The sequence below is a fragment of the Tupaia chinensis genome, unplaced genomic scaffold (assembly GCF_000334495.1).
Source record: "Tupaia chinensis unplaced genomic scaffold, TupChi_1.0 Scaffold000093_1, whole genome shotgun sequence".
In the NCBI taxonomy this organism is placed as follows: Eukaryota; Metazoa; Chordata; class Mammalia; order Scandentia; family Tupaiidae; genus Tupaia; species Tupaia belangeri.
In genome coordinates this window covers 5,148,454-5,176,403 of record NW_006159555.1, presented here as the reverse complement: position 1 = coordinate 5,176,403, position 27,950 = coordinate 5,148,454, and the positions used below count along the sequence as shown (strand labels likewise).

The 27,950-nt window shown below is 31.2% G+C and overlaps 1 protein-coding gene across 2 annotated transcripts in view; it reads left to right on the top strand.

Annotated features, from left to right (window-relative positions):
- LINGO2 (leucine rich repeat and Ig domain containing 2) overlaps nucleotides 1-3,917 on the top strand; it is a 1,055,580-nt gene extending 1,051,663 nt beyond the window's left edge. For both annotated transcript variants that reach the window (XM_027769796.1, XM_006143087.1), the window contains one exon: nucleotides 1,193-3,917. In XM_027769796.1, coding sequence (XP_027625597.1) covers nucleotides 1,228-3,048 — 1,821 coding nt within the window. In that variant the 5' untranslated portion in view covers nucleotides 1,193-1,227 and the 3' untranslated portion in view covers nucleotides 3,049-3,917. The remainder of the gene's footprint in view (nucleotides 1-1,192) is intronic.
- The last annotated feature ends 24,033 nt before the right edge of the window (nucleotides 3,918-27,950 follow it).

Here is a 27,950-nt window from a genome sequence, read left to right as displayed (position 1 = left end):
AGAGAGAGAGAGAGTACTTAGCCTTAAGTAAAGTACGATGTTCGATGTTCGTGGATCAAGTGTACCCCTGCAAGCCTCAGGTTGAAACACACAGCTCCACAGCACATTTGCTATTCGGTTGAGCAGTAAGTGCAGTATCTGCTCAACTACCCACATTTAAAACATACTAATTTTCATTTCCTGTTGGTACCTATGTGATTTCTTGTTACGTGATCCACTGAATTTGAGTTTCCCTGTTTTGAGTTTGAGTTTGCCTCAACTAAGAATGATAGTTTATTTATTACAAAATATTTTTTCCTTAAAATGACAAATCTTTGCCTTCCTAAATATTTAACCCAAAGTTGTAAAGAAAGTATTTTCATCATAGTTGTCATGGTACTTGATCCTGCAATACAGAGAAATTGTGAGGATCTTCTGGTTTGCCTCAAATAAGAAAATCTCTTCATAAATCAAAATTCAATTAATTCTATTGGTTCATCAGAAATGTCAAAACATATTTTTCTGTTTTCCGAAGCAAAAATGCATCATGACTTTTCTGATGACCCAATATAAGAAGCATACCTTAAAACTGAGTTTCCGAAATAGAAAATGTATGTCAAGAAAAAAAAATTAAATATGTTGCATTGAATATAACTTTATTATGTGTGTTGAACTTAAGGGTTTGATGTTGAATGAAATTTCCATTAGCTTCATTTTTTTAATACATTTAATTGCTATATATCATTTAGCTTGTAAAGAGAATTGAACAGAGAATGTTATCTCAATCATTAGCAATGCAGACACTGATTCAAACTGAATGAGTTTCCTCTTAGCCCTTGGCCTCTGTTTCTCTCATTTGCATTCAAATAGACACTTCTGTGTGTGAAATGTTTGCTGTTTTCCTTCACAGACTGTGCCAGACACTCTATTTGTTCCTTTATAGTTGTCAAACACTAAAATTGTCATGATAACTTTACTCTTATCAGCCCCTTCATCACCATTTCACAGCCAAGAACACTAAAATACAGAGAAATAAAATAACTTGTCCAAGATCGTGTAACTAATAATGGAAGCTTTCAGGTCTAAGCCCAAATTTAATTAATTCCAAACCCAGTGCTCTTTCCATTATATAATACTTGCTTATTTATTTGTGCCTTTCACCTATGTCCTAATTTAACTTTTCTTCCCCCCTTCTTTTGCCCCATCTATGCAGGCCCGTAACCAAGGTGTAGACTAAGAAGTGGAGTCATGCTTCACACGGCCATATCATGCTGGCAGCCATTCCTGGGTCTGGCTGTGGTGTTAATCTTCATGGGATCCACCATTGGCTGCCCTGCTCGCTGTGAGTGCTCTGCCCAGAATAAATCCGTTAGCTGCCACCGAAGACGGTTGATTGCCATCCCAGAAGGCATTCCCATCGAGACCAAAATCTTGGATCTCAGTAAAAACAGACTGAAAAGCATCAACCCTGAAGAATTCATATCTTATCCTCTGCTGGAGGAGATAGACCTGAGTGACAACATCATCGCCAATGTGGAACCAGGAGCATTTAACAATCTCTTTAACCTGCGTTCCCTGCGCCTGAAAGGCAACCGCCTGAAGTTGGTCCCTTTGGGGGTATTCACTGGGCTGTCCAACCTCACCAAGCTTGACATTAGTGAGAATAAGATTGTCATTTTACTGGACTACATGTTTCAAGATCTGCATAACCTAAAGTCCCTGGAGGTGGGGGACAATGATTTGGTTTATATATCACACAGGGCCTTTAGTGGGCTGCTTAGCCTGGAGCAGCTCACCCTAGAGAAATGCAACTTAACAGCAGTACCAACAGAAGCCCTCTCCCCCCTCCGCAGCCTCATCAGCCTGCACCTGAAGTATCTCAATATCAACAATATGCCCGTGTATGCCTTTAAAAGATTGTTCCACCTGAAACACCTGGAGATTGATTTTTGGCCTTTACTGGATATGATGCCTGCCAATAGTCTCTATGGTCTCAACCTCACATCCCTTTCAATCACCAACACCAACTTGTCCACCGTACCTTTCCTCGCCTTTAAACACCTGGTATACCTGACCCACCTTAACCTCTCCTACAATCCCATCAGCACTGTTGAGGCAGGCATGTTCTCTGATCTAATCCGCCTTCAGGAGCTTCACATAGTAGGGGCCCAGCTCCGCACCATAGAGCCTCACTCCTTCCAAGGGCTCCGCTTCCTTCGTGTGCTCAATGTGTCTCAGAATCTGCTAGAAACTTTGGAAGAGAATGTCTTCTCCTCCCCCAGGGCTTTAGAAGTCCTGAGCATCAATAACAACCCACTGGCCTGTGACTGCCGTCTCCTCTGGATCCTGCAGCGACAACCCACCCTGCAGTTTGGTGGCCAACAGCCCATGTGTGCTGGCCCAGATACCATTCGTGAGAGGTCATTCAAGGATTTCCATAGCACTGCTCTTTCTTTTTACTTTACCTGCAAAAAACCCAAAATCCGTGAAAAGAAGCTACAGCATCTGCTGGTAGATGAAGGGCAGACGGTCCAGCTCGAATGCAATGCTGATGGAGACCCACAGCCTGTGATTTCCTGGGTGACACCCCGAAGGCGTTTTATCACCACCAAGTCCAATGGAAGAGCCACAGTGTTGGGTGACGGCACCTTGGAAATCCGCTTTGCCCAGGATCAGGACAGTGGGATGTATGTTTGCATCGCTAGCAATGCTGCTGGGAATGACACCTTCACAGCCTCCTTAACTGTGAAAGGATTCACTTCAGACCGCTTCCTTTATGCCAACAGGACCCCTATGTACATGACCGATTCCAATGACACCATTTCCAATGGCACCAATGCCAATACTTTTTCCCTGGACCTTAAAACAATACTGGTGTCTACAGCCATGGGTTGTTTCACATTCCTGGGAGTGGTTTTATTTTGTTTTCTCCTCCTTTTTGTGTGGAGCCGAGGGAAAGGCAAGCACAAAAACAGCATTGACCTTGAGTATGTGCCCCGAAAAAACAATGGTGCTGTTGTGGAAGGGGAGGTGGCTGGACCAAGAAGGTTCAATATGAAAATGATTTGAGGGCCCACAATTCACACTAATGTCTCTGTGTCATTGTTGGTAATCAGTAAGACAGTCTGGCACAGTAAATTACTAGGTTGAGAGGCAGCTTCATACAGCTGCCCTATGTCAACGCAGGGTCCGTGGAAGCAGGAGGACTTCTTATGGAGACTTTCCAACTACAGGCAGGCAGGCATGTGTCAGAGCCCTTCACACAGTGGGATACTAATTGTTTGCATTGCAAATATTGGCATTCTGGGGATCTCAGTAACGAACCTTTGGCTCATGCTCATGGACAATTCAGCATTTTCTACCACAGGAAAAAAAAAAAAAAGAAAAAATACAAAAGAACAACCTACAATGTAGGATTTACATATTAAAGACACATTTGTCTAAAACACACTCTACAGAAAAATTTGTATCTATGGTTATCATTTGTTAAAGCCTTGCATCATACCATATTGTTGGTTCAGTACCACGAAAAGATCAATATATTCTTTATATTTTCTTTCTCTTTTTTTTGAAACATATATGCTGTATATGTTTTAAAGCAATATGAATGAGAGGTTGTGCTTTTAGTTACTCACTACTGTAGATCTAAGTGTGATTTCACCTTCCTTTACCTAAAGATCAACCCAAGACTAGATCCCTGGAGTTATGGCAGAGATATGTTGAGAGATGCATTTGTCTGATGTAGGATGCCAAGAAACAGGACCCAAGGCAAAACTGCTCAACTCTGTTAACTTCTGTTACTATAAATAAAGGCATGTGCCTAGTTTTGATACAGAATGGAATATTTTTTATACTTGTAATATCACACTTGACCAGTTTACTGTAACAAAGCCCTTGGTTTCTCCAGAAGGTGGTAGATGTACTAGATGTACCTGTAAGAGGCAAGGTAGGTGTTAATTAAAATGATTCATTTAACCATCCCTTGATTTCATTTTCATCAGTCACTGCAAATGGGTTAATAGAAAATGGAAAAGAAGACAATGATTATATATAATCATAGAGTAATGTTCACTCATAGGTAAGATCAAGAATCCAGATATTCAGAAACTCTCTGGATAAGAAATTCTTCTCAGATGCCAACACAAACCAGGGTGATTAATACATAACATAATGTTAATGCAACTAAGGGTCTGTTTAAAACATGATTGCAGCCTGAAGGTCAGACTGCTGCCAGGCAGAACTTCTAGCCATTCTGATATCCTTCATTCAGATACTGTACTCATAGTATTACATTGAATAGACAGCTTCAGGGTTTCTCCCTCATTCCTTACCAAGTGGGTTTGGTTTTTATTTTGAAATTTGTGTAGAAAAAGGAATCTGTCTTGTTTTTAGAAGGTGGGAAAAATAAGGTGCATTAAAAACACTTACTAATATGTTTTACACTACGGAGGAAAATCTAAGGTAATAGGCCTATAAGTATGTTAAATTGTACTAATTCTTCTATTTCTCTGACCCAATAATATTTGTCCAATTCAGTTTGAATTAATGATTGTTAAAGCTAAACATTCAGTTTTTTTGTTTTGTTTTGTTTTGTTTTGTTTTTTAATGGCATCAAGTCATTACCACCAGTGGTCTGTTACAAAAGAGGCAAATATCCATTTGGCTAATGTTGAGTGAATGACTTTCAAAGCATATATTCATATAATATGAGAAGGCATTGACTATAGACTGTATCGTGAAATGTTACATATTTAATTAAGACCAGAAAGATAGGAAACGTCTACACTTTTCACATTTTGAGAACTTGAAAATAGGTCCCTTCCTGGGTAACAATGTTAATTGGAATAGAAAATCTTTGGCATTTGCTTTTGACATATTGGATTGGGATTTGACTTTCAAAAGCCTGCCTTCTTTTTACTTTATAAAATTTTGAAAAACTTTAATAAAATTAAATCGACCCCAATAAAAAATAGAGCCCCAGAATTGTTTTGCCAATTATATAGCAACACAGTTAAACTCATTTCTCCCTTAATAAAGGGTTGAAATGAGATAGAAAGATTGAAGAATTGCCTCTTAAATCATTTTTCATTTCACTTTACTGATGGTTATCATAGATCTTTTAGAAATTCATTTTCCATTTGTGGCAATTACCTTATTTATATCTAATAATGCAAATCAAACTCTGCTGCAAATTCTATCACAATTCCAACTCATGTTCAAATAGAATGTGATCTTTCAAATTTAAAAGAAGAACAAAATGAAAGTGGAGTGAGAGGTTTACAAAAATCAGTACAAACTGCTTTTTCTTAGTTTTTCAGTATTGTATGAAGTACTTAAATAATTGTCATGACAGAAAGACAAAGACAAAGATAAAGAAAAAAATGAACAATTAGTAACAGGTCCTTATGATTCTATTATTTCTATTAAACTAAAAATGGACCAAAAATAGTTAATTGAAATGAAATGAATTAAAGGAAACCCATTCATGAAAATATTTGGTTAAAATATTTACTTATTATGACATTGAAAAAGAATGATTGGACTTTCTCAGATTTCATACCTCACCTATGAAACAAGTTATTTAAAATATTACCAAGCATTTTTCTTCAAAAAAAAGTCTTATTGGCTGATAAATTGGGCAAATGCTGCCTTCTGTAACCACCTCTTGGAGTTTCAAATCTCAATGAGCCTTATAAATCCTCTGAAAAGTCTTATAGACAAGAATTCTATTTAATATTGTTTACTTTGGGATTTTTCTAACTTTTTTGAACATGAAACACCTCTTTTTGTAATGTAACTGTTATTATCTTCAAAAACTAGAGTTCCATAAAAATCCAGATTAGTCAACGTTAGACTAGAGTAGTACTCCTCTGACGTATTCCCAATGACTCTAGTAAGAGTAAAATTGCTATTTGAATTGGACAACGATAGGTTATAGAAAAAAAAATGAACATCTTTATAAATGTTCAGATCATAAAAGTATGTTGACCAGTATTTCGAGGAGAATCAGCTACTTTCAGCTTAAAGCATCATAGTCGTGGATTTATTGGTAATTGAGTATCATTGAATTTTCTACATTCTCACTATTGGTACAGATCTTGGGTTTCTTTTTATATTTGCAGGGCTCTGGTATTCTTTTGACTATAACTTTAGGGCTTTAGTATTCCAGTTTCACAAAGGGATTTACTTGCATGAATTCATTGTGAAGGCTTCGGAATGCTCTTTTGTTGTATCAAACTAAACCATGGTAGAGAGTAACAGTTCAGATCAGTACCTGGAACACTTTCCCCCTTAGATGTGACATTTCTGAATCATCAGCTTCCCAGAGGGTTCGTTTCAAAGTATCCTACAAGGAAATAGTTTGGCTCAGCATTTCATTCTGTGTTGACCAGTATTCTATATTTGTATATAAAGTATTTTTAAAGTGCTTTTTTTCCCTCTATAGCCTAAGTTTGTATAATAATGATAATAATAAAATCCATGACAAGAGCCCTAATGATCTAGGGTAATTGATACATGGCCCCAAATACCTGAAATACATTTTCTGGGAGTTTGATAATTTATCTCTACAATTTGTCTAAATGTTCCTGGTAATGGGTTTCTACTTTTCTAAGTTCTTATGTTGCCTACTTTTTTAGCCTCCTTTCATTTTAGTTTAATTTACAATAATGTGTTTTTCAAATGTTCTCAAAGTTTGAAAATGTAAACCAGAAATTGTCAAAAGTCATATTTCTTAGTTGTGAGAACCACTTATCAGAACTTGGGTTTTGCTTAACTCTGTCAGAAATTTTGCTTTTCACCCACAACTCCCTACTAATACAAGGACATTCAGAATTTGATCTACAGTACTTAAAGTGGATTCTTTCATTATCAGTCTGTCAAATATTCTGTCCTCTTTAGTCTCATAGAAGTTTAGAAGTTACAACTATCTATGACTCTTCAAAAAAGGACTGTTTAAATCTTACATTGAAACCTGATTTTTATCACTTTTCATTACTGAAGTAGGAACAAATATATTTTTATATAGAAAATACAAAAGAGTAGATCTGATCTTTGAGAAATAAAATTGAGTAAAGCCTCATGTAAATGAAATTACACTTTCAGGGTCTCCCTTTATCTGTTTCAGGACATTTGTTTTAACTTCAGGGGCTATGCTCAGAAGCCTTACAAAATATGTCTTGAGGCTTTCTAGGAAAGAAAAAAAAATACATCATTTTCAGCCAACAAGATTAAGACCTGACAAAAAGACTCATCAAGAAAATAGAGAAATGAAAGGGAGATGCTTAGATCCATTTTATGTATCCATTTCTTTCATTGCTACTTTTGATGATTATTATCTTCTAATTTAAGAAGAATCATTCTCTTTTTAAACTTATATTGTCTTTGTTTTAATTCCTCTTCTCTATGTCTGGTCACCAATAGCTCATATCAGCTATTTTTGATAGACTTTGTGGCATGTGAACCTACTAGCAAAATGTTTGAGGCCAAAGCCATTCATTCTTCTCAGTATTTGGGTCAAGGTTTACCATCTTCATTACTAGAATTAACTTTCCCCATTACACTAACACATTATGTGCTTGGTTATTTCCATTGACTTTTCACCATTGGCTTTGGGAGCTCCACCCATTTCCTTTGGGCTAAATCCCTTGATATGTTCTGATTGAGGAGTTTTGGAGTTATTCTGCCTTTGTGTGTAAAAAGTCTTGAATGAAGTAATATTCTTTCTTCTCAGTAACACTCCAGTAAAAGTATGACCACTGATAAGGGACAGCTTCATAACATAAGTCTACAAGATGGACTTAGAGCTGATTTGCTATGATATTTAGCTAAGTTTACTTAAGAAGCACTGGGTCCAGGGGCCATGAGTCTGGACTTGTAAGTTCTAGCCAAGTAAACTATGTTTTAAGTTATCCATTAGTGACAGGTTTTTAAATCTCCAGTTGGTTTGTCTGCTTTGGGAGCAGTAAATGTAGTTGAATGTTTTCTCAAAAAATATTACAGGCTGGAAACTCCTCATCTGTGTGAGCTTCTTAACAGATGGTCTATGACAAAATGTTGCAACAACAAAAGAAATGAAGATTTTTCTCAATCAGAACTGGATTGACGTTACTCTTTCCAAATGTGGGGATCTGATCAGGACAAGCTTGCATGTGTCCCACACCACACTTCTCCAGTTTGCCCAAATCTTTATTACCTTTTCTCCTTCTCCCCAAACCCTATATTCTTGGGGAATATCTTGAATAGGAAGGAGGAAAAGAATAGGACTATTGACTTCCTGAGATAGCCCATAAAGAAGGAAAGCTTTAATATTCCTTCATATTCCTTCCTCCTTTCCTAATACCACAACTGAAATGATTTTCATTCTCCTGCTCTGCCTGCTCACCACTGTCACCTCCAAGCTGCTGTCAGGCCTCATCAATGAATACTCTCTACAAGGATAAGCCTTCTTTCATTGGTACTCAGAAATTCTTCTGTAATTGTTAAACTGAAAATTGCTTCAAAAAAAAAAAATAATAACCTTCCAGCCTATCTCACATAACACTTTACAAGTTAAGACTTACCATTCACATAATCACAAGCTGACAGCAATCTGCAGGTTGAACAATTCTGATTTTTTTCTCTCTCTTTTCCAGAAGCAGGTGGGTTGATATAATGCCAGCCTTAAATAGACTGCTTTATTTATAGCTTTAGCAGAATGAGAAAAGAACCGGCATAATCAAGAGAGTACTTCACATGATAAGGAAGGCTCTACTTTTAATATACAAAATAGCCATCAGAAGACAACGAAAATGCAAAATTATATTTTACTAAATTAATTAACTATTTTCCAATAAAGTTTATAAAAGGTACCTGTCCCTTCTAAAAACAGGCCGAAGATTTTGTGCCTGTTCTAAAAGGGCAAGAAAAAGGGGGTGGGGGGCATGTATTTGGTTGTCAGGTTAACTTTTCTTTATTTTACTGCACACCTCTTATTCTAAATTGCTTTAATGACTTTAATCTACAATGAAATATAATCAGTACAGTCTACAATACAGTGGAATCAACAAATAATGATTAAGCAGGAGATTAATTGAGACTTGCAAAAAATTCTCCCATTCTTTACAATAATGTGTGTCCAACATCATACTATAGCAACATGCTGACTCCTACGTATATCTGTGTGATAGAATGAGAGTGGAATCAATTCATGAGCAAATTTGTATAGAGGGTATTTGGAAGAACACATGCTCTTTTCCACCCTAGTTATAAAATCAGGTGTCCCATACACACCTGGGTCACCTGACAAGCAGGACAGTTGTCTTTTTATGTTTTTTCATATGGTATGGAATGCTCCAAGTCATAATGAATTAAAAGCTATTATACACACACACACACACACACACACACATATATATGTTGAGTGCATGTGTGTGTGTGTGTGTGTATGGGTCAAAAAAAGTAAAAAGACTATGTTTCTGTGTTTTCTCTTAATGTCTTTTATCAAACTCTTACTCTGGAAAAAGCCCATAATTAGAAGTTACTAACCAATAACCTAACATGACTTTTCTTAAAAATATTTGCTTTTTTCTCAAAAAAATAGTATTAATAACAAAAGTATCTCAAATTTTTTATTAGTTGTTGAGAGTATTTCTTTTTTAACATTGAAAATCAAAACAAGTTAACTTATTTTAACTTATTTTATTAACATATAAAATAAGTTAAGGAAACTTTTTTTGGTGATAATAAAAGGGGTGGCTTAATTGTCTGACATCTCAATTAAATCCATTGAGATATTATTTTTTCAATAATTATTTATTTTATTATTATTTTTTAAATTTGACCAGAGAGAGACAGAAAGGGAAAGTGAGAAAGCAAGCCACCAGGTCCAGGACTCAAACCACTGTCAGCCATGTGGGAGTCCAGCACCTTAACCAACATGCCACCTGCCAGCACCCCATTAGGATATTATTGAGAACTCAAGTTTAATAAAAGACAGTTGGAGTCACATATTAGAAAATAGTTCCTTCCTGAGAGAAGTAGGTTATATGAGCCCCATAAGGAACATGAGCTTGTTTAAATTGCTTTAGCACTGTATTGATCAAGTAATCTACAAAAGTGTCACAGAAGACACACGGTCTGAGGACTCTAATTCTAAGCCAGGGTGAGTAGAGATTATTCAGAGAGGAAGGAGAGGCTAGGCTATCAGGTTCTTCCTATGCAAAATGATGAAAGGGTCATGGTTTGACCTGCCAGATACTGAAATCTATAGTATCAACCACACAATAAAGAGATTCTATTTTAGTAGATAAACCCTGTATTACTTGCAAAAGTATCTCAAATTCATATACTCGGTTTCATAAGCAAGAAATGGACATGGCTTTCGAAATGAAATATATGTATGAGCAAGAATTGTAGGGTTGAAAAAGTCGTACATACAACATCATCTAGTTTTTCTTTGAGTCAATGTCACTCAGCTAATGTTTAATTATTCAAGACACTGTGTAATGTAGACACACAAAATTAAAAAGACAAAACCGTTGTCTTCAAGAAAATTGATAACAAGAAAAGAGAATGTTGTCTAGAATTGAGGAGAAAACAAGAATTGTAAAACTGCTCTTACACAATCTCTGCTAACAGTGAAGCTCCTGTCTACCTTTGGTACTTAAGGAAATGGGGTCTGTCATCTAAGGAATCATCTCCATGCCTTTAGTTTGTCAGAGGCCTTCCAGTGAAGAGGGTGGAGGTGGATGAAGTAGCAGAAAAGCTCACATTAATGGTACCTGGAAGTTAAATTGTTACATGACAGGAAGATCTTAGGCTCCTCCAAACCAACAACAAACACATAAATTCTTAGGTTGCTCGCAAGAAATTCAGAAAAGCCCCTTTGGCTATTCTTAAATTGCAAAATGAATAGCTTGCCACTGGAGAAAGATTTCCTTCTTGAAGATTTTCTGGTAATTCCAGAGCTGGAAAGGTAAGAGTCATACTTCTGAGTGAATTTTCACTTTATACCACTAATATGACTAAAGCAAGAAACAACTTCTAAACATAGTTTTGAACGTATTGGGTACGTGTCTACCAATTAGTATCACAAATTTGTTTAATAAACTCACTCATCAGGGATAAAATGGTCCCATATTTCAAGGCTTGTTCTTAATAGGAAGAAGAGAATAAAATATCAAATTCTTAAGTGAAAGTTAAATGTTCCTTTAACTCTGTGGCCTAGCTCTGGCTCTGTATGTAAAGACTTTCTGGTCACCTGATACATCATAAAGTTAGGAGGTCATCGCCATTTTGCATTTCTGTTTTTGTTTTGTTTCTTTTTGTTCTCCTTTGCCTCAGTCAAGAGCATATGGTTCCACCTAGCTGGCCATTAATGTTTCTATGTCAAAATAAAAATTATGACTTCCTACCTACTCCCTTTAAGGCAGATAAGCTTATCATACAACTCTTTATTCTTTTCTTAATTACCTCAAAATATCAGATCTCAAACATAAGATGTAAAGACTAATGTGGATATAGCCAGGTGTAGGAGAAAATTGAGAAACCTGAGGGGATATACCACACAGTATTTCTTCAACTGATTGGTGGAAAATCTGAAAACAATGACTTCTAGGGCTTGTCACTCTGGTGCCTTTTATCAACTCTTTTTTTTTTCTTTTTCTTTATTAAATTGCCCACACTAAGTGCAAACATTGTGAGCCTCTCTCAAAAAAATTGAAATGGGAAAGAAATCCCTTATATCTATGCAGGCATTATTTCATTTCGGAATACGTCGAATTGGGTAAATCAGGACATGTCAATAAATCTCTCCAAATAGTATGTATATTTTAATGCCACACCCACAGATGTAAATTACATATATGTAAATATGTAAGGCTCCTATATTACTAGGAACTATCTAGAGTAAAGATAAGGAAAAAGAAAAGGTAGATGGAAAATATGTGGCTCGTGTGAGGAACCTCACTATTTTGTTTGGCTGCTAACAAAGAAAACTGAGAACAAACTTTACTGAGGAATCAGGATCTGACAGATGAGAGACTCCACAAAAAAAAAAAAAATGCACTACTAGTTTACCTCTTGATTAAAAGGCCTAAATCTTACATGTAATTGCAAATGTTACACTTTATTAAATTGCCACACTAAGTGCAAACATTGTGAGCCTCTCTCAAAAAAATTGAAATGGGAAAGAAATCCCTTATATCTATGCAGGCATTATTTCATTTCGGAATACGTCGAATTGGGTAAATCAGGACATGTCAATAAATCTCTCCAAATAGTATGTATATTTTAATGCCACACCCACAGATGTAAATTACATATATGTAAATATGTAAGGCTCCTATATTACTAGGAACTATCTAGAGTAAAGATAAGGAAAAAGAAAAGGTAGATGGAAAATATGTGGCTCGTGTGAGGAACCTAACTATTTTGTTTGGCTGCTAACAAAGAAAACTGAGAACAAACTTTACTGAGGAATCAGGATCTGACAGATGAGAGACTCCACAAAAAAAAAAAAAATGCACTACTAGTTTACCTCTTGATTAAAAGGCCTAAATCTTACATGTAATTGCAAATGTTACATCTACAGTGAATAATTTTAGAATTTTCATTATCATTTGGGGAGATAAATCAATTTACCAAGTTCTCCTCGAAGGCAGAGGTAACCTTTATGTTAACCTTTTTCTAACCACAGTATCACTAATCATGTTATTCCTAAGCACGAGAGGTGAATTGTGCTAGTACCATAGCACGAAGGCAATTTACTGGCTCTGGTTCATTTCTTTAGTCATGGGCTATTAGGAAGATGTACAAAAGACTAATGTGTTGCATCAATTATATACATGCAGGGCTCTCACAAAAGTTAAACACTTCTTTAAAAACACTAACACCTGTGCATGTGTACAATGTATACACACACATACAGACCCCATGCTATGGCATCCAGAGGTTCTTTACCCCACAGAGTGTATCCGTTCTGACTTCCTACAGGGAGTGAATGCACTGAGCACTGAACAAATGTGTAATGCAGAGATCATCGAGTCAGCTTCAGCACCTAGACTTATATAAGCTCTTCTCTTTTAGCAACACATGGAGAATCCAGTTGCCTGTACTTCAGAGGCCTCAAGAGTCCGCCAAGGCACTGCTATAAGTTACTAGTATTTATTCAGGTCTGGTTTTAATAGAGGACAGCTGTTTTCTGCTCTGAATCTTCTGGAGTAAAAAAAAAAATATATATATATATATATATATATATATATATATATATATATATATATATATATATATATATATATATATATATATATATATATATATATATATATATATATATATATATATATATATATATATATATATATATATATATATATATATATATATATATATATATATATATATATATATATATATATATATATATATATATATATATATATATATATATATATATATATATATATATATATATATATATATATATATATATATATATATATATATATATATATATATATATATATATATATATATATATATATATATATATATATATATATATATATATATATATATATATATATATATATATATATATATATATATATATATATATATATATATATATATATATATATATATATATATATATATATATATATATATATATATATATATATATATATATATATATATATATATATATATATATATATATATATATATATATATATATATATATATATATATATATATATATATATATATATATATATATATATATATATATATATATATATATATATATATATATATATATATATATATATATATATATATATATATATATATATATATATATATATATATATATATATATATATATATATATATATATATATATATATATATATATATATATATATATATATATATATATATATATATATATATATATATATATATATATATATATATATATATATATATATATATATATATATATATATATATATATATATATATATATATATATATATATATATATATATATATATATATATATATATATATATATATATATATATATATATATATATATATATATATATATATATATATATATATATATATATATATATATATATATATATATATATATATATATATATATATATATATATATATATATATATATATATATATATATATATATATATATATATATATATATATATATATATATATATATATATATATATATATATATATATATATATATATATATATATATATATATATATATATATATATATATATATATATATATATATATATATATATATATATATATATATATATATATATATATATATATATATATATATATATATATATATATATATATATATATATATATATATATATATATATATATATATATATATATATATATATATATATATATATATATATATATATATATATATATATATATATATATATATATATATATATATATATATATATATATATATATATATATATATATATATATATATATATATATATATATATATATATATATATATATATATATATATATATATATATATATATATATATATATATATATATATATATATATATATATATATATATATATATATATATATATATATATATATATATATATATATATATATATATATATATATATATATATATATATATATATATATATATATATATATATATATATATATATATATATATATATATATATATATATATATATATATATATATATATATATATATATATATATATATATATATATATATATATATATATATATATATATATATATATATATATATATATATATATATATATATATATATATATATATATATATATATATATATATATATATATATATATATATATATATATATATATATATATATATATATATATATATATATATATATATATATATATATATATATATATATATATATATATATATATATATATATATATATATATATATATATATATATATATATATATATATATATATATATATATATATATATATATATATATATATATATATATATATATATATATATATATATATATATATATATATATATATATATATATATATATATATATATATATATATATATATATATATATATATATATATATATATATATATATATATATATATATATATATATATATATATATATATATATATATATATATATATATATATATATATATATATATATATATATATATATATATATATATATATATATATATATATATATATATATATATATATATATATATATATATATATATATATATATATATATATATATATATATATATATATATATATATATATATATATATATATATATATATATATATATATATATATATATATATATATATATATATATATATATATATATATATATATATATATATATATATATATATATATATATATATATATATATATATATATATATATATATATATATATATATATATATATATATATATATATATATATATATATATATATATATATATATATATATATATATATATATATATATATATATATATATATATATATATATATATATATATATATATATATATATATATATATATATATATATATATATATATATATATATATATATATATATATATATATATATATATATATATATATATATATATATATATATATATATATATATATATATATATATATATATATATATATATATATATATATATATATATATATATATATATATATATATATATATATATATATATATATATATATATATATATATATATATATATATATATATATATATATATATATATATATATATATATATATATATATATATATATATATATATATATATATATATATATATATATATATATATATATATATATATATATATATATATATATATATATATATATATATATATATATATATATATATATATATATATATATATATATATATATATATATATATATATATATATATATATATATATATATATATATATATATATATATATATATATATATATATATATATATATATATATATATATATATATATATATATATATATATATATATATATATATATATATATATATATATATATATATATATATATATATATATATATATATATATATATATATATATATATATATATATATATATATATATATATATATATATATATATATATATATATATATATATATATATATATATATATATATATATATATATATATATATATATATATATATATATATATATATATATATATATATATATATATATATATATATATATATATATATATATATATATATATATATATATATATATATATATATATATATATATATATATATATATATATATATATATATATATATATATATATATATATATATATATATATATATATATATATATATATATATATATATATATATATATATATATATATATATATATATATATATATATATATATATATATATATATATATATATATATATATATATATATATATATATATATATATATATATATATATATATATATATATATATATATATATATATATATATATATATATATATATATATATATATATATATATATATATATATATATATATATATATATATATATATATATATATATATATATATATATATATATATATATATATATATATATATATATATATATATATATATATATATATATATATATATATATATATATATATATATATATATATATATATATATATATATATATATATATATATATATATATATATATATATATATATATATATATATATATATATATATATATATATATATATATATATATATATATATATATATATATATATATATATATATATATATATATATATATATATATATATATATATATATATATATATATATATATATATATATATATATATATATATATATATATATATATATATATATATATATATATATATATATATATATATATATATATATATATATATATATATATATATATATATATATATATATATATATATATATATATATATATATATATATATATATATATATATATATATATATATATATATATATATATATATATATATATATATATATATATATATATATATATATATATATATATATATATATATATATATATATATATATATATATATATATATATATATATATATATATATATATATATATATATATATATATATATATATATATATATATATATATATATATATATATATATATATATATATATATATATATATATATATATATATATATATATATATATATATATATATATATATATATATATATATATATATATATATATATATATATATATATATATATATATATATATATATATATATATATATATATATATATATATATATTACCTTACAGAAATGAAAAGTAACTGAAAAATGTATCTTAGCTGGCAAGTCTAGGGAAGAGTAGTTGAATGTTTAGATAGTTCAGTGTGTTTCAAAATAGCATTTGATAAGAATTGGAAAGCATGAACATTTCAGATAAATGGCAATGAGTGAATCAGCATATACAAGAACATTTCATTGTAAAGGAAATTGGATGGCATCTATGTATGTCACCTTGACTCTAATATTGGTCATCATGGTTTGGCTTCCAAATCAATAAGTAGACAACTGCTATGCTGAAAATTATTTTAAACTTCTATGTATTTATCCTTTTCAGAGCTGTCGATATTAACCCAAACACATGCCCACAACTTAATTTTTCCTTCTTATCCTCAATTGAAATTAAATTTCTCCAGTTTTTGTTTTCAAAGATGGAGAAAATTTGATTTTTCACCTATCCAAGCACAATCTCCTTTCATTCATTCATTCACTCTTCATTTATTTAATTATGTGACATTACTGATTATCCATACCATTGTAACTTAACAGCATATCAATAAATAAAGTCATTAAATCAAATCGTGGTTTAAACTTTAATTGTGTGATTCTGCACATTAATTCCTTTGGCTTCCATGTCGATCACAACTAGTTTCTCATTCTGTCATCCAAACACATGGTTTAGAGATGGGCCTTAGTGTCCAACTTGCCAGACACAAGTCTGGCATTAAGGACCTACCTGCTTTAATGATCCACTCTCAGGGAGTCAGAATAGTTAAGTACGAAAAAGACAAGGATCTGGAGTAAGAGTCCCCAAGGCTCTGTCACTAGATTCATGTTTCTTTATGGGCAGGCTACTCAACATCGCTGCATCCCCATCTCTCAAAATGACCATAACACTACCTACCTCACAAAGGTGCTGTGAGGCTTACCGTGAAATGTCTGAGGGACTGGACTATAGAACTGGGGACCTCTTTCAAAGGTGCTACAGGATTTAGAGAGACTAGAAAGCATTAATGAGTATGAACTCCTGTTCCCCTGGGAACCCTGGGTCTGCTGGGATATAGCTATTCCCTTTACAACTGGAATCTAAGATGGCATCGGCCATCAATTGGCTTGGTTTATCTTAATATCATTGACTTCTACAGAATTTGTAACAAAACTTCTCTCCTTGAGAAGATGATGGGGTGGGAACATTTTCAAATTAGTTTTAACAAAGGAGAACATAATTGATTCACTTCCAGGCATTGGAGGTGGGGAACAGTTCTTTATCTCAATAAAGTGAGAATTTGAATGGATATCTTCAAGAGGATACATTTAATTGGAGGAATTTATTGCCTAGGGCTTTCTGTTTTCATTCTGACTCCCCAGATTTCTGTACCATTGTTTAAATATACATCCCCTTTTTCCTTTTATTAGAAGGGAAGCTATAATCCTCATTTCAGGATGATTCTTTTTATTCAGTCTGTTTTGCTCAAAGGACAAATTCTTTTCAACTATTGTAATTATTTTCTTAGAGGGCCATTTTTAATTACCATATTGTTTAGCTAAGCCCTACTGTCTTGGTGTCCTTCAAAAACTGTCAGTTGCTTTAAAATACAAGGGTGGGAGGGGGGAGCTGATAAGCACATTGTTGTAATTGATTTGTACGTTTGAATTGTCTTATCAGAAAACAAGGTTATAAATTTCATCTGTTGAAACACAAAAATAAAATACTTTCCTAAAAAAGTTGTTTTGGGTTTTGAATGTTCTAAAACTACATTTATGCTTCTCTTCATCTTTTTAATATTTCATTAATAGTGTTACATTATTAATTATATATTATAGTAGAAGCTTAGCCTTCTGCTACATTCATAGATATAGTTCAGTCCTTTATTATCTGAACTTGGGGAACAGTAAAATGAAATGGCTTATGATGGAAAATTGAAAGAAATCAAGAGGTACCCATTTGGAGGGGTCTGCATTCCAGACCATAGAATTATATGAAAATTGAGTGAAGAAATAGGCCTTTCATGGCATAGGAGAACTTTACTTCTTTTAAGGGAAAATGGCCAGGAGATATTATTTCTGTCCAGGAAATTTTAAGAAATAACATGAAAATAGTTGAGCTTGATTAAAAAAGAAAAGCAACTAAATACTTGGGGCCACCAAGTGATCTTGTGGTTAAGGCACTGGACCCCCACATGACCAATTGCAGTTCAAGTCCTGAACCTGGCAACTTGCTTTCTCACTTTCCCTCTCTCTCTCTCTCTTTGTCTCTCTCTGGTGAATGCAAAAGCTCTATAGCAAAGTTGTTTATAAAAAAATAATAAAATAAAGAATTCTGGGCCAAGACTGCCATAGTAATTCAGAGAAACGTAAAAAACAAGCAAACAACAACAAAATTGTTGGCGTCATCAACTCTGGCTACCAAAACAAAATAAACAAGGTGACTTAAACAACAGAAATCTATTTTCTCGAAGTGTGGAGTCTGGAAAGTCCAAGATCAAGGTGTCTAAAGGATTTGGTGACTGCTTTATCCTTGACTTCTCAATGACTTTCTTCTCTGAGTCCTCATATGTATGAAAAGAGAGTGAGAGAAGAGAGAGCAGGAAGAGATAAGGACACTTTATAAAGTCACCAACTCGATCAGAACACTACCCATATGATTTCATTTAACTTAATTCCCTCCTAAAAGTCCTGTTTCCAAATATAGTCACATGGGCATTAGGGCTCAATGTATGAATCTGGGAATAATAAAATTCAGGCCACAGCATTTGGTTTTTGATATTAATGAAAGTGCTACATCATCTTTATTTACCAGATTGTGAGAGATGTATATGCTATTAGGATGGTAAGTTAAGGAAGTCAATATAAACCCGTAATTTTCTTCAGAGCTATGCTAACCATTTCTCAGAAAAAAAACAAAAAACAAAAAAACCTTTTTTTGAGAGATTTTTGCTATAGGGCACATACACTTGCTGGAGAGTCAAAGACAGAGAGACAGAAAGTGAGAAATTAACCCCCAGGAGGGATAGCCACACCACAATCCCTTCTCCTCTACTCTTGGGATTTTGGGCACATAAGCACATGTGCTCAGTGTAAATTCAAGTTGCCAGGTCCGGGACTGGATCAGAAGTTGACAACTTAGGAGCCCAGTGCCTTAACCACTACACCACCTGATGGGCCTATCACTTCTCAAAAATAATAATCATTTAAATTTTCTTTTCCCTTATTCAGTAACATTAGTCAACTTACTTCCTTAAGGGATACCCATCCCTTGTCTGACATCCCTCAGGATACATCAAGTTCTCTTTGTTATCCCCCCATGTACCCACTCACTAAAGAAAGTATTTTACAAGGGAAAAGCTATGAAGGCATTTCTCTCATGATCCTAAATTTTCTCACAATCTTGGTCAGTTGTACCATTCTCAGTATGCAGAAGGCCTTAACCATGTGAGCCAATCAATGGGTGGTTTGCTCATACTCCATAAGTATTTTATTATGGGAATGCTAATCAATATGTTTGTGTCCAATCAAGCACCCCAGCATGTACTGGTTTGTGGAGCCCATTTGAATGTCCTGAAGAGTCCTACTGATTGAAATGTAGAGACTCAAAATGTCTGTTTGAAGAAGATAGTTAGTTAAATTAAAAGTTGTTCAAGATGCATATGAGTTCCCCTGTAGCTGTTCCTACTGATTTTGCAGATAGTGCAGAATGGAGTGTCAGGCTCAGCGTGATAAGCTAGGATTTGTCAAATTTACTCATTCTCACTGAGGTTCCCAGAGAACCAAAATGCTGTGTTAGAAGATAGCCCATAAGACCTTATCCCACACATTGGAATGAAAGTTTCAGATACTGGGGAAAGGTCAGGGAGAAAGAGTCAGAGTTCTCATGTAAGACAATTTAACTCTTCAAAGATTATATTTGTGTTTATTAAACTAGACTCCTTCACATGAAACACTCTATTCTTTATCTTATAGGAAGATGAAGGGAGTGAAGGGCACTGGCCTGCCTCAGGTCTAATAATTTCTGACTAGAATTTGAACTTATAACCTCTCACATCCTATTCGTGGACTGTTGGATAAGTTCCTCAAACAGTACTCTTTCAAAAGTCCATAAAAAATATAGGATTCGCTGACGACAGTTTGAGTCCTGACCGGAGGCTTGAAACTTAGACCAGGCGCATGTGTGTGCTTGCCCAAAATCTTAAAAGGAGAATAAAGGAGAAAGGATTGTGGTATGACCATCCACCCTAGGGGTAGGTGGAAATGATTTCTTTTTGTCTCTTTGTCTCTCCAGTGAGTGCACATGCCCTATAGCAAAAAATCTCTCTAAAAAAAGCCCCCTCTCTCTCTCTCTCTCTTTCTCTCTTTCTCTCTCTCTCTCTCTCTCTCTCTCTCTCTCTCTCTATAAAAGTATTTTACAAGGGAAAAGCTATGAAGGCATTTCTCTCATGATCCTAAATTTTCTCACAATCTTGGTCAGTTGTACCTATATATATATATATAGGATGCTTATATAATTAACAAGGATGCCATTTTGTTTGCCTTTTGCTAATTACAAAAATAATATGTATGTACTCAGAATAGAAAATACAGAGAAAAAAAAATCTCTGTACCTCCATCTTTCAAAGACAATCACAGTAATTTTTATAGTAGAATACCTTTTGGTCTTCTCAAAATAATTTTTTTTTTTTTTTGGAGAGGTTTTCGCTATAGGGCACGTGCGCTCACCAGACAGACAGAGAGAGACATAGAGACAGAAAGCGAGAAATCACCCCCCAGAGGGGATGGTCACGCCGCAATCCCTTCTCCTCCATTCTCCTCTCGGGATCTTGAGCACGCACGCACACACACCCGGCGTGAGATTTAAGCCACCAGGTCCAAGACGCGAACCACGGTCGACTACGTCTGAGTCCAGCGACATAGCCATTACGCTAACTGCTGGTTCTCAAAATAATAAATTTTAAAATAGAGAATTAGACTGTTTCACTACAACCCCAGGACTCCTTGCTCTTGCTCATTCTCTCTTCAGCTATTCCTCCTCCGCCTTCTTCTCTTTTTCCTGTTATACATTCCAGGGCCTCTTGTGAATGTCAATAAAATAATTCTGTTCCCAAAGAGGAACTACCTAGCTATTCTCTTAGCCAGAACATTAGAATAAGATTCTGAGAAAAATATCTATAGTGATCATGATGTGACTATCCTTAAAAGGTCATTTTCTTTGGGACCAGCAAATAGTGTGGTGGTTAAGGTGCTAGACTCCCACATGACCAACTGTGGTTCAAGTCTCAGACCTGGTGGCTTGAAAATCATGCTAGGTGTAGGTGCATGTGTGCCTAAAATCCCAGGAGGAGAATAGAGGAGAAAGGATTGTGGCATTCCTCTCACTGGCTCTCTTCAGTGAGCACACGTGTCCTACGGCAAAACCTTTTCTAAAAATAATTAATTAATTAATTAAAAAATAAAAATAGAAATAAAATAATAAATTTAAGGAGTTTATTTTCTTCAAAGAAAAATTTGCTCTTATCAAGCCAGTCTTTATTGTCCATTCCAAAATTCACAAATCCAAACTAGAAGCAATAATATAATAGCTACCAGTTAGAGGGTACCTCCATATCTGGCACTTAGGAAGGCAGGCTCATTAATCTTCCCAATAGCCCTAGAGGTTGGCATTATCTAGACTCCATTATAGGATGTTCACCTAGAGCTGTCTAATTCCCAAATCCATCCTCTTCCCACTCTGCCATGCTGCCTCTGAACTCTACAACATTCCTAAGTAGAACAAAACTTACCATCATTTCACAAAAAGGCCTCTGATTATCAGTGCTGTACATGCATAGACAGCCTTTAGTGCTCCCTTTGCTGTTGAGATTCATTTCCTTTTTGTGCTTCTGTCCAACAGCAGTCATGAGTCTCTTATCCATTCCCCTGGTGTGCTTTGTAATAACATCCATCCAGGTGAACTCTCTTACTGCTAATATGAGCCTAACAAAGGATGGTCTGAAAATGCAATTGTAATTTAGTATTAATTAAAAACTAAATGATAGTACAGTAGAGTCTTTGGTTGCCTGTTTATAAAAGCTCATTGGGAACCAGCAGTTAGCGTAATGGCTATGTCGCTGGACTCCCACGTAATCGACCGCGGTTCATGTCCCGGACCCGGTGGCTTAAAACTCACGCCAGACGCATGTGCGTGCGTGCCCAAGATCCCGAGAGGAGAATAGAGGAGAAGGGATTTCGGTGTGACCATCCCCTCTGGGGGTGATTTCTCACTTTCTGTCTCTATGTCTCTCTCTGTCTGTCTGGCGAGTGCACGCGCCCTATAGTGAAAAACCTCTCCAAATAAATAAATAAATAAATAAAAGCTCATTGACTGTCTTAAGGGCAAAGGGACACTTTTTTTCCTCTGAAATTATCATCTTGTGATTGTGATCACAGTCACCAGGGAATAAAAAGGCTGTGGCTCCTTATCACCTTCAAAACTCTTCTGCTCTTGTGCTAATAACCCTACCCCTTCTTTATTAGCTAGCTTGGAAAATTGACTAGGTAACCTAAATACAACAGAGTAGCCTGTTTTTCTCCTGACATGATTTTCCTGGGGTTGAAGTTAAAGAGAAGATAAAACTGGATGGTACCATCCCTGGGTAGAGGAAATTACACCTGCTTTTTATAGGAAACCACCCTTGTCTATGCTTCAAAACTTTAGTTTCTTAAGAAGGAGGGAAACTCTTGGGGTAAGTGATACAAAGGAACGTATTTGCCTAATTGGGGAACATCGGGTATTAAATAAGTCTGGATTTTTCTGTTAATTGGGAAAGAAGAGAGGTAGAGGCTGTTCTCACTTCTCAGAAGTTAATGATGCAGATGAACATGGTGTGGCACTCTGGTCTAAGCATCACAACCACCTCTCCCATGAGGATGTAAACTCCCTCCCAACTACCAGGAGAGCTCAGATCATTAAGAACAGTTGTCTGCTGGTGCTGCATAACAATATCTGAGCATACCACTAGAAATTCATCTAATTCAGGACAGATAAGCAGAATGGCATAGAGTGATTTCAACACGGAAAGCTTAAGTATTATTTAGGTTTCCAATTAAACACCTGCATGTTAAGCAGAGACAAGGCCAACTGTCCTTGTGTGCTTGTGCAATCTTTATGGTGCAGCATGGATTATTTATGTTCCTTCTCATGCCTGTCACTTTCCCATAGCATACTTTCATTTGTCAGAGTTATTATATACTTAATGCCCTTCCTGAGTTCCTTATACTTTCCCACATTCCTGGGTTGGTATATGGATAAATCTAGAAAAAGGAACCTACCCAAGTGCTTTCAATGAGATTAGAAAGAACTGAGCTGATCTCTGCCTTTCTTGTAATTCATTCACTCAGGTGTTTATGGAGTGCCTGCTCTATATCAGCTGATTGGCCAGGTCCTGAGAATCAGGCATTAAGCACAACATCGAGGGTAGGAGGCATCCAATCACTGCTGGCTTTTTCGTTTCACTCTGGAAGTCGTTCAGCAAGTTGCTTTTTATTCCAGCTTTGGTTGGCCTGGGAAAATGGAAAACAAGGTCAGTGCATCAGTTCTGTTATGGGAAGCTGGGCCAGTCAAATAGCCCAGTCACACAGTTAGGAAAAGACCTCAGAAAAAAACATTTGTAGGGCAATGGCTTTATTTTACTGTCCATGTGTAGTTCTGTCCTATGGAAATGCTTCAAATGATGGAGAAGGGTTGTATAAAGTCAACACGTCTGTAGGGAAGGAAAACCTAATAAACTTTGCATGTACTAGGTGCAAAGTAAGTGTATGTCATAAAAAGGGTGCATGACCTGAAAAGACAGGACATATCACAGAGGAATAGCACTTATCTGCATAAAGCTCTTTAATAAATTGCTTACTTCTTGGGAAGTTTATGGGTATGTATCTTTAATACACAAATAATATATTTCATTAAAGAACCCTTAGAAAAAACAGATAAGAAAACAATAAAATTGAAATTTCTGACAATTACAGCATGAATAGATAACCACTGTTAACCTTTAGGTAGTTAAATCAACATAAGTATAAATCATTATTTCTATATATATATGTACTTTTAGTACATCTATTGTTTTGGATGCTTCATATTCACTTAGAACTTTGTCATGAATTTTTTGTCATATTAAGTGGTTGTGCAGAATTCAGTGGTTTAATTGTACTGTAATTCATCTATCCAAAGACCTATTGGATGTTTCCAAATATTTTTAATCATAAGTGATGTGTACTGGATACCTTTGGAACTAAATTTTTAGTCAAGTCCATCATTATTTATTTGCTTAAGTTGAATTATTGGAAGTGAAATTGCTGAGTCAAAATGAACACAATTTTTTGAGGCCTTTTTTTATTTTTTGGAGTGGTATTTTGCTATAGGACATGTGCCCTTGCCAGAAAAGAGAGAGACAGAGAGACAGAAAGCAAGAAATCACCCCCCAAGGGCAATGGTCACACTGCAATCATTTCTCTTCCATTCCCCTCTCAGGATCTTGGGCACGCATACACACATGCCCAGCATGAGTTTAAGCCACCGGGTCCAGGACTCGAACCACAGTTGACTACATGGGAGTCCAGTAACATAGCTTTACGCCAATTGCTGGTCCTGAGGCCTCTCTTAATTATTGATATATTAACGTCCAAAGAGTTGCCAGTGTACAATTGGACCAGTAGAGTACAGGGGGCTCTTTTCTCTGAACCCTCACAATCCAAGTTTTAATGGAAGTATTTATAAGAATGATCATCCTTCCTTGCCTTTCTATGAAGCACGTTTAGATCCCCTCTTTTGTTATCCTGTGTAATTTCTTTCTAAGTTCTTACATTTAAGTGTCATATGCCCAGCATGTCTTTCCAAGTTTAAGAACTGAGAAAATTTAAGTATTAGTACTCACTCAACCATGGCAAGATGATTTATTTACTTATTTATCCAATAAACATATGTTGAATATCTTCAATGTATTAGGCACTCTTTTAGAATTTGCTATAAAACCAATGTACCAGGTATAAAAACCTCTAACCACAAGGAGCTTATATTTTGATAGAGAAAAACATAAATGAATATATACTATCAGTAGTCATAAGTGTTATATAGCAGTCTACATAGGGTGATTAGAGAAGTCCCATCTAAGGAGACACTTGAGTAGACACCTGGATAAGCCAAGTGAGAAAATCATGCTTATATCTGAAGTAAGAGATTTTTCAGAAACAGGAGCATGTGGTAGGTACTAAGAAGGAAGTGAGCTTGACATGATCACAGAACAACAAGAATGTCAGTAGTGCAACTGGAACCAAGTGGGAAAGACAAAGTGGTAAGAAAGAAATTAAAGAATGGGTCAAATTAAGTAAGATCTGATAAGTTATCAGAGGACTTTGAATTTTCTTCTGAATGAGAGGAAGCATTTGAGCAGGGATGCAGTGTAACCTAATTTACATTTTCCAAAGCTCACTTGATCTGCTCTGTGGTGAGCAAACTATAGGCCAAGAGTGGAAGCAGGTAGACAAATTGAAAAGCTCTTATGATAGTGTAAGAACCTTGTTATTTCATGCTCTTGAGTCCTGTTTGGATGGAAATAAGAAACTAAGTTTCTCATGGTTAAAAGCAGAGTCTAATCATTACATTACTCAGCTCAGGGACTAAAAGATGCCTAGTCATCTCCTGACAATTATTTCTATTCTCTGTCAGGTCAGTTTCCATGTAGAGGTATCTGTAGAGCAAGTTCTGAGAATTTACCAATGGCCAAGGGAACTCTGACAGCACAGGCAGTACATAGCCCAGTATTGTTAACCACAACGGTCACAAAAAGTCTACTCAATGGATCTTCTAAAAGAAGAAGTCAAATTGTTGAGTGGGAATATAGAGGAAATTTTAGCTGCCCTTTTCTCATGACACTGAATTTGTCTTGCCAATAACCAAGTGGGCTGAGGAGTAAGAAAAAGTTGAAAACAATAGCAATATGATTATAAGGATCTAGTTATTGAGCTATTATAATCAAATCCCTACTAGGAAATATTACTTTGTTTTTTTAGAGGGTAGGGATACAATTGACTTCACTATCTTAAACTTGATTTCTTAAGTACATTAAGAGTACACATAATATTTTACTTTAAAATCACACACAAAAAGTAAAAGAACTACTGAATTCACAAGGAAATGCACTCAGCAAAAGACTTGAGAAAATCAAAGCCTCTAGATTGCTGTATGTACGCCTTTTTATTTTTCAGTTTCCCCTTTTAATTCCCTCTGACATGAATGTGTAATGCTGAGAATTTATGCTAATGAAGAATGTGTCCACAAGATGTATAATGCATGCCTTTTAATTAGTTCTGCTGCTATAATTGATTAACATTTTGCCTGTGCCGTACTATTACAAAGAATCAGCAGTGAACACTGTATGCATCTAGTCCCTGTAGG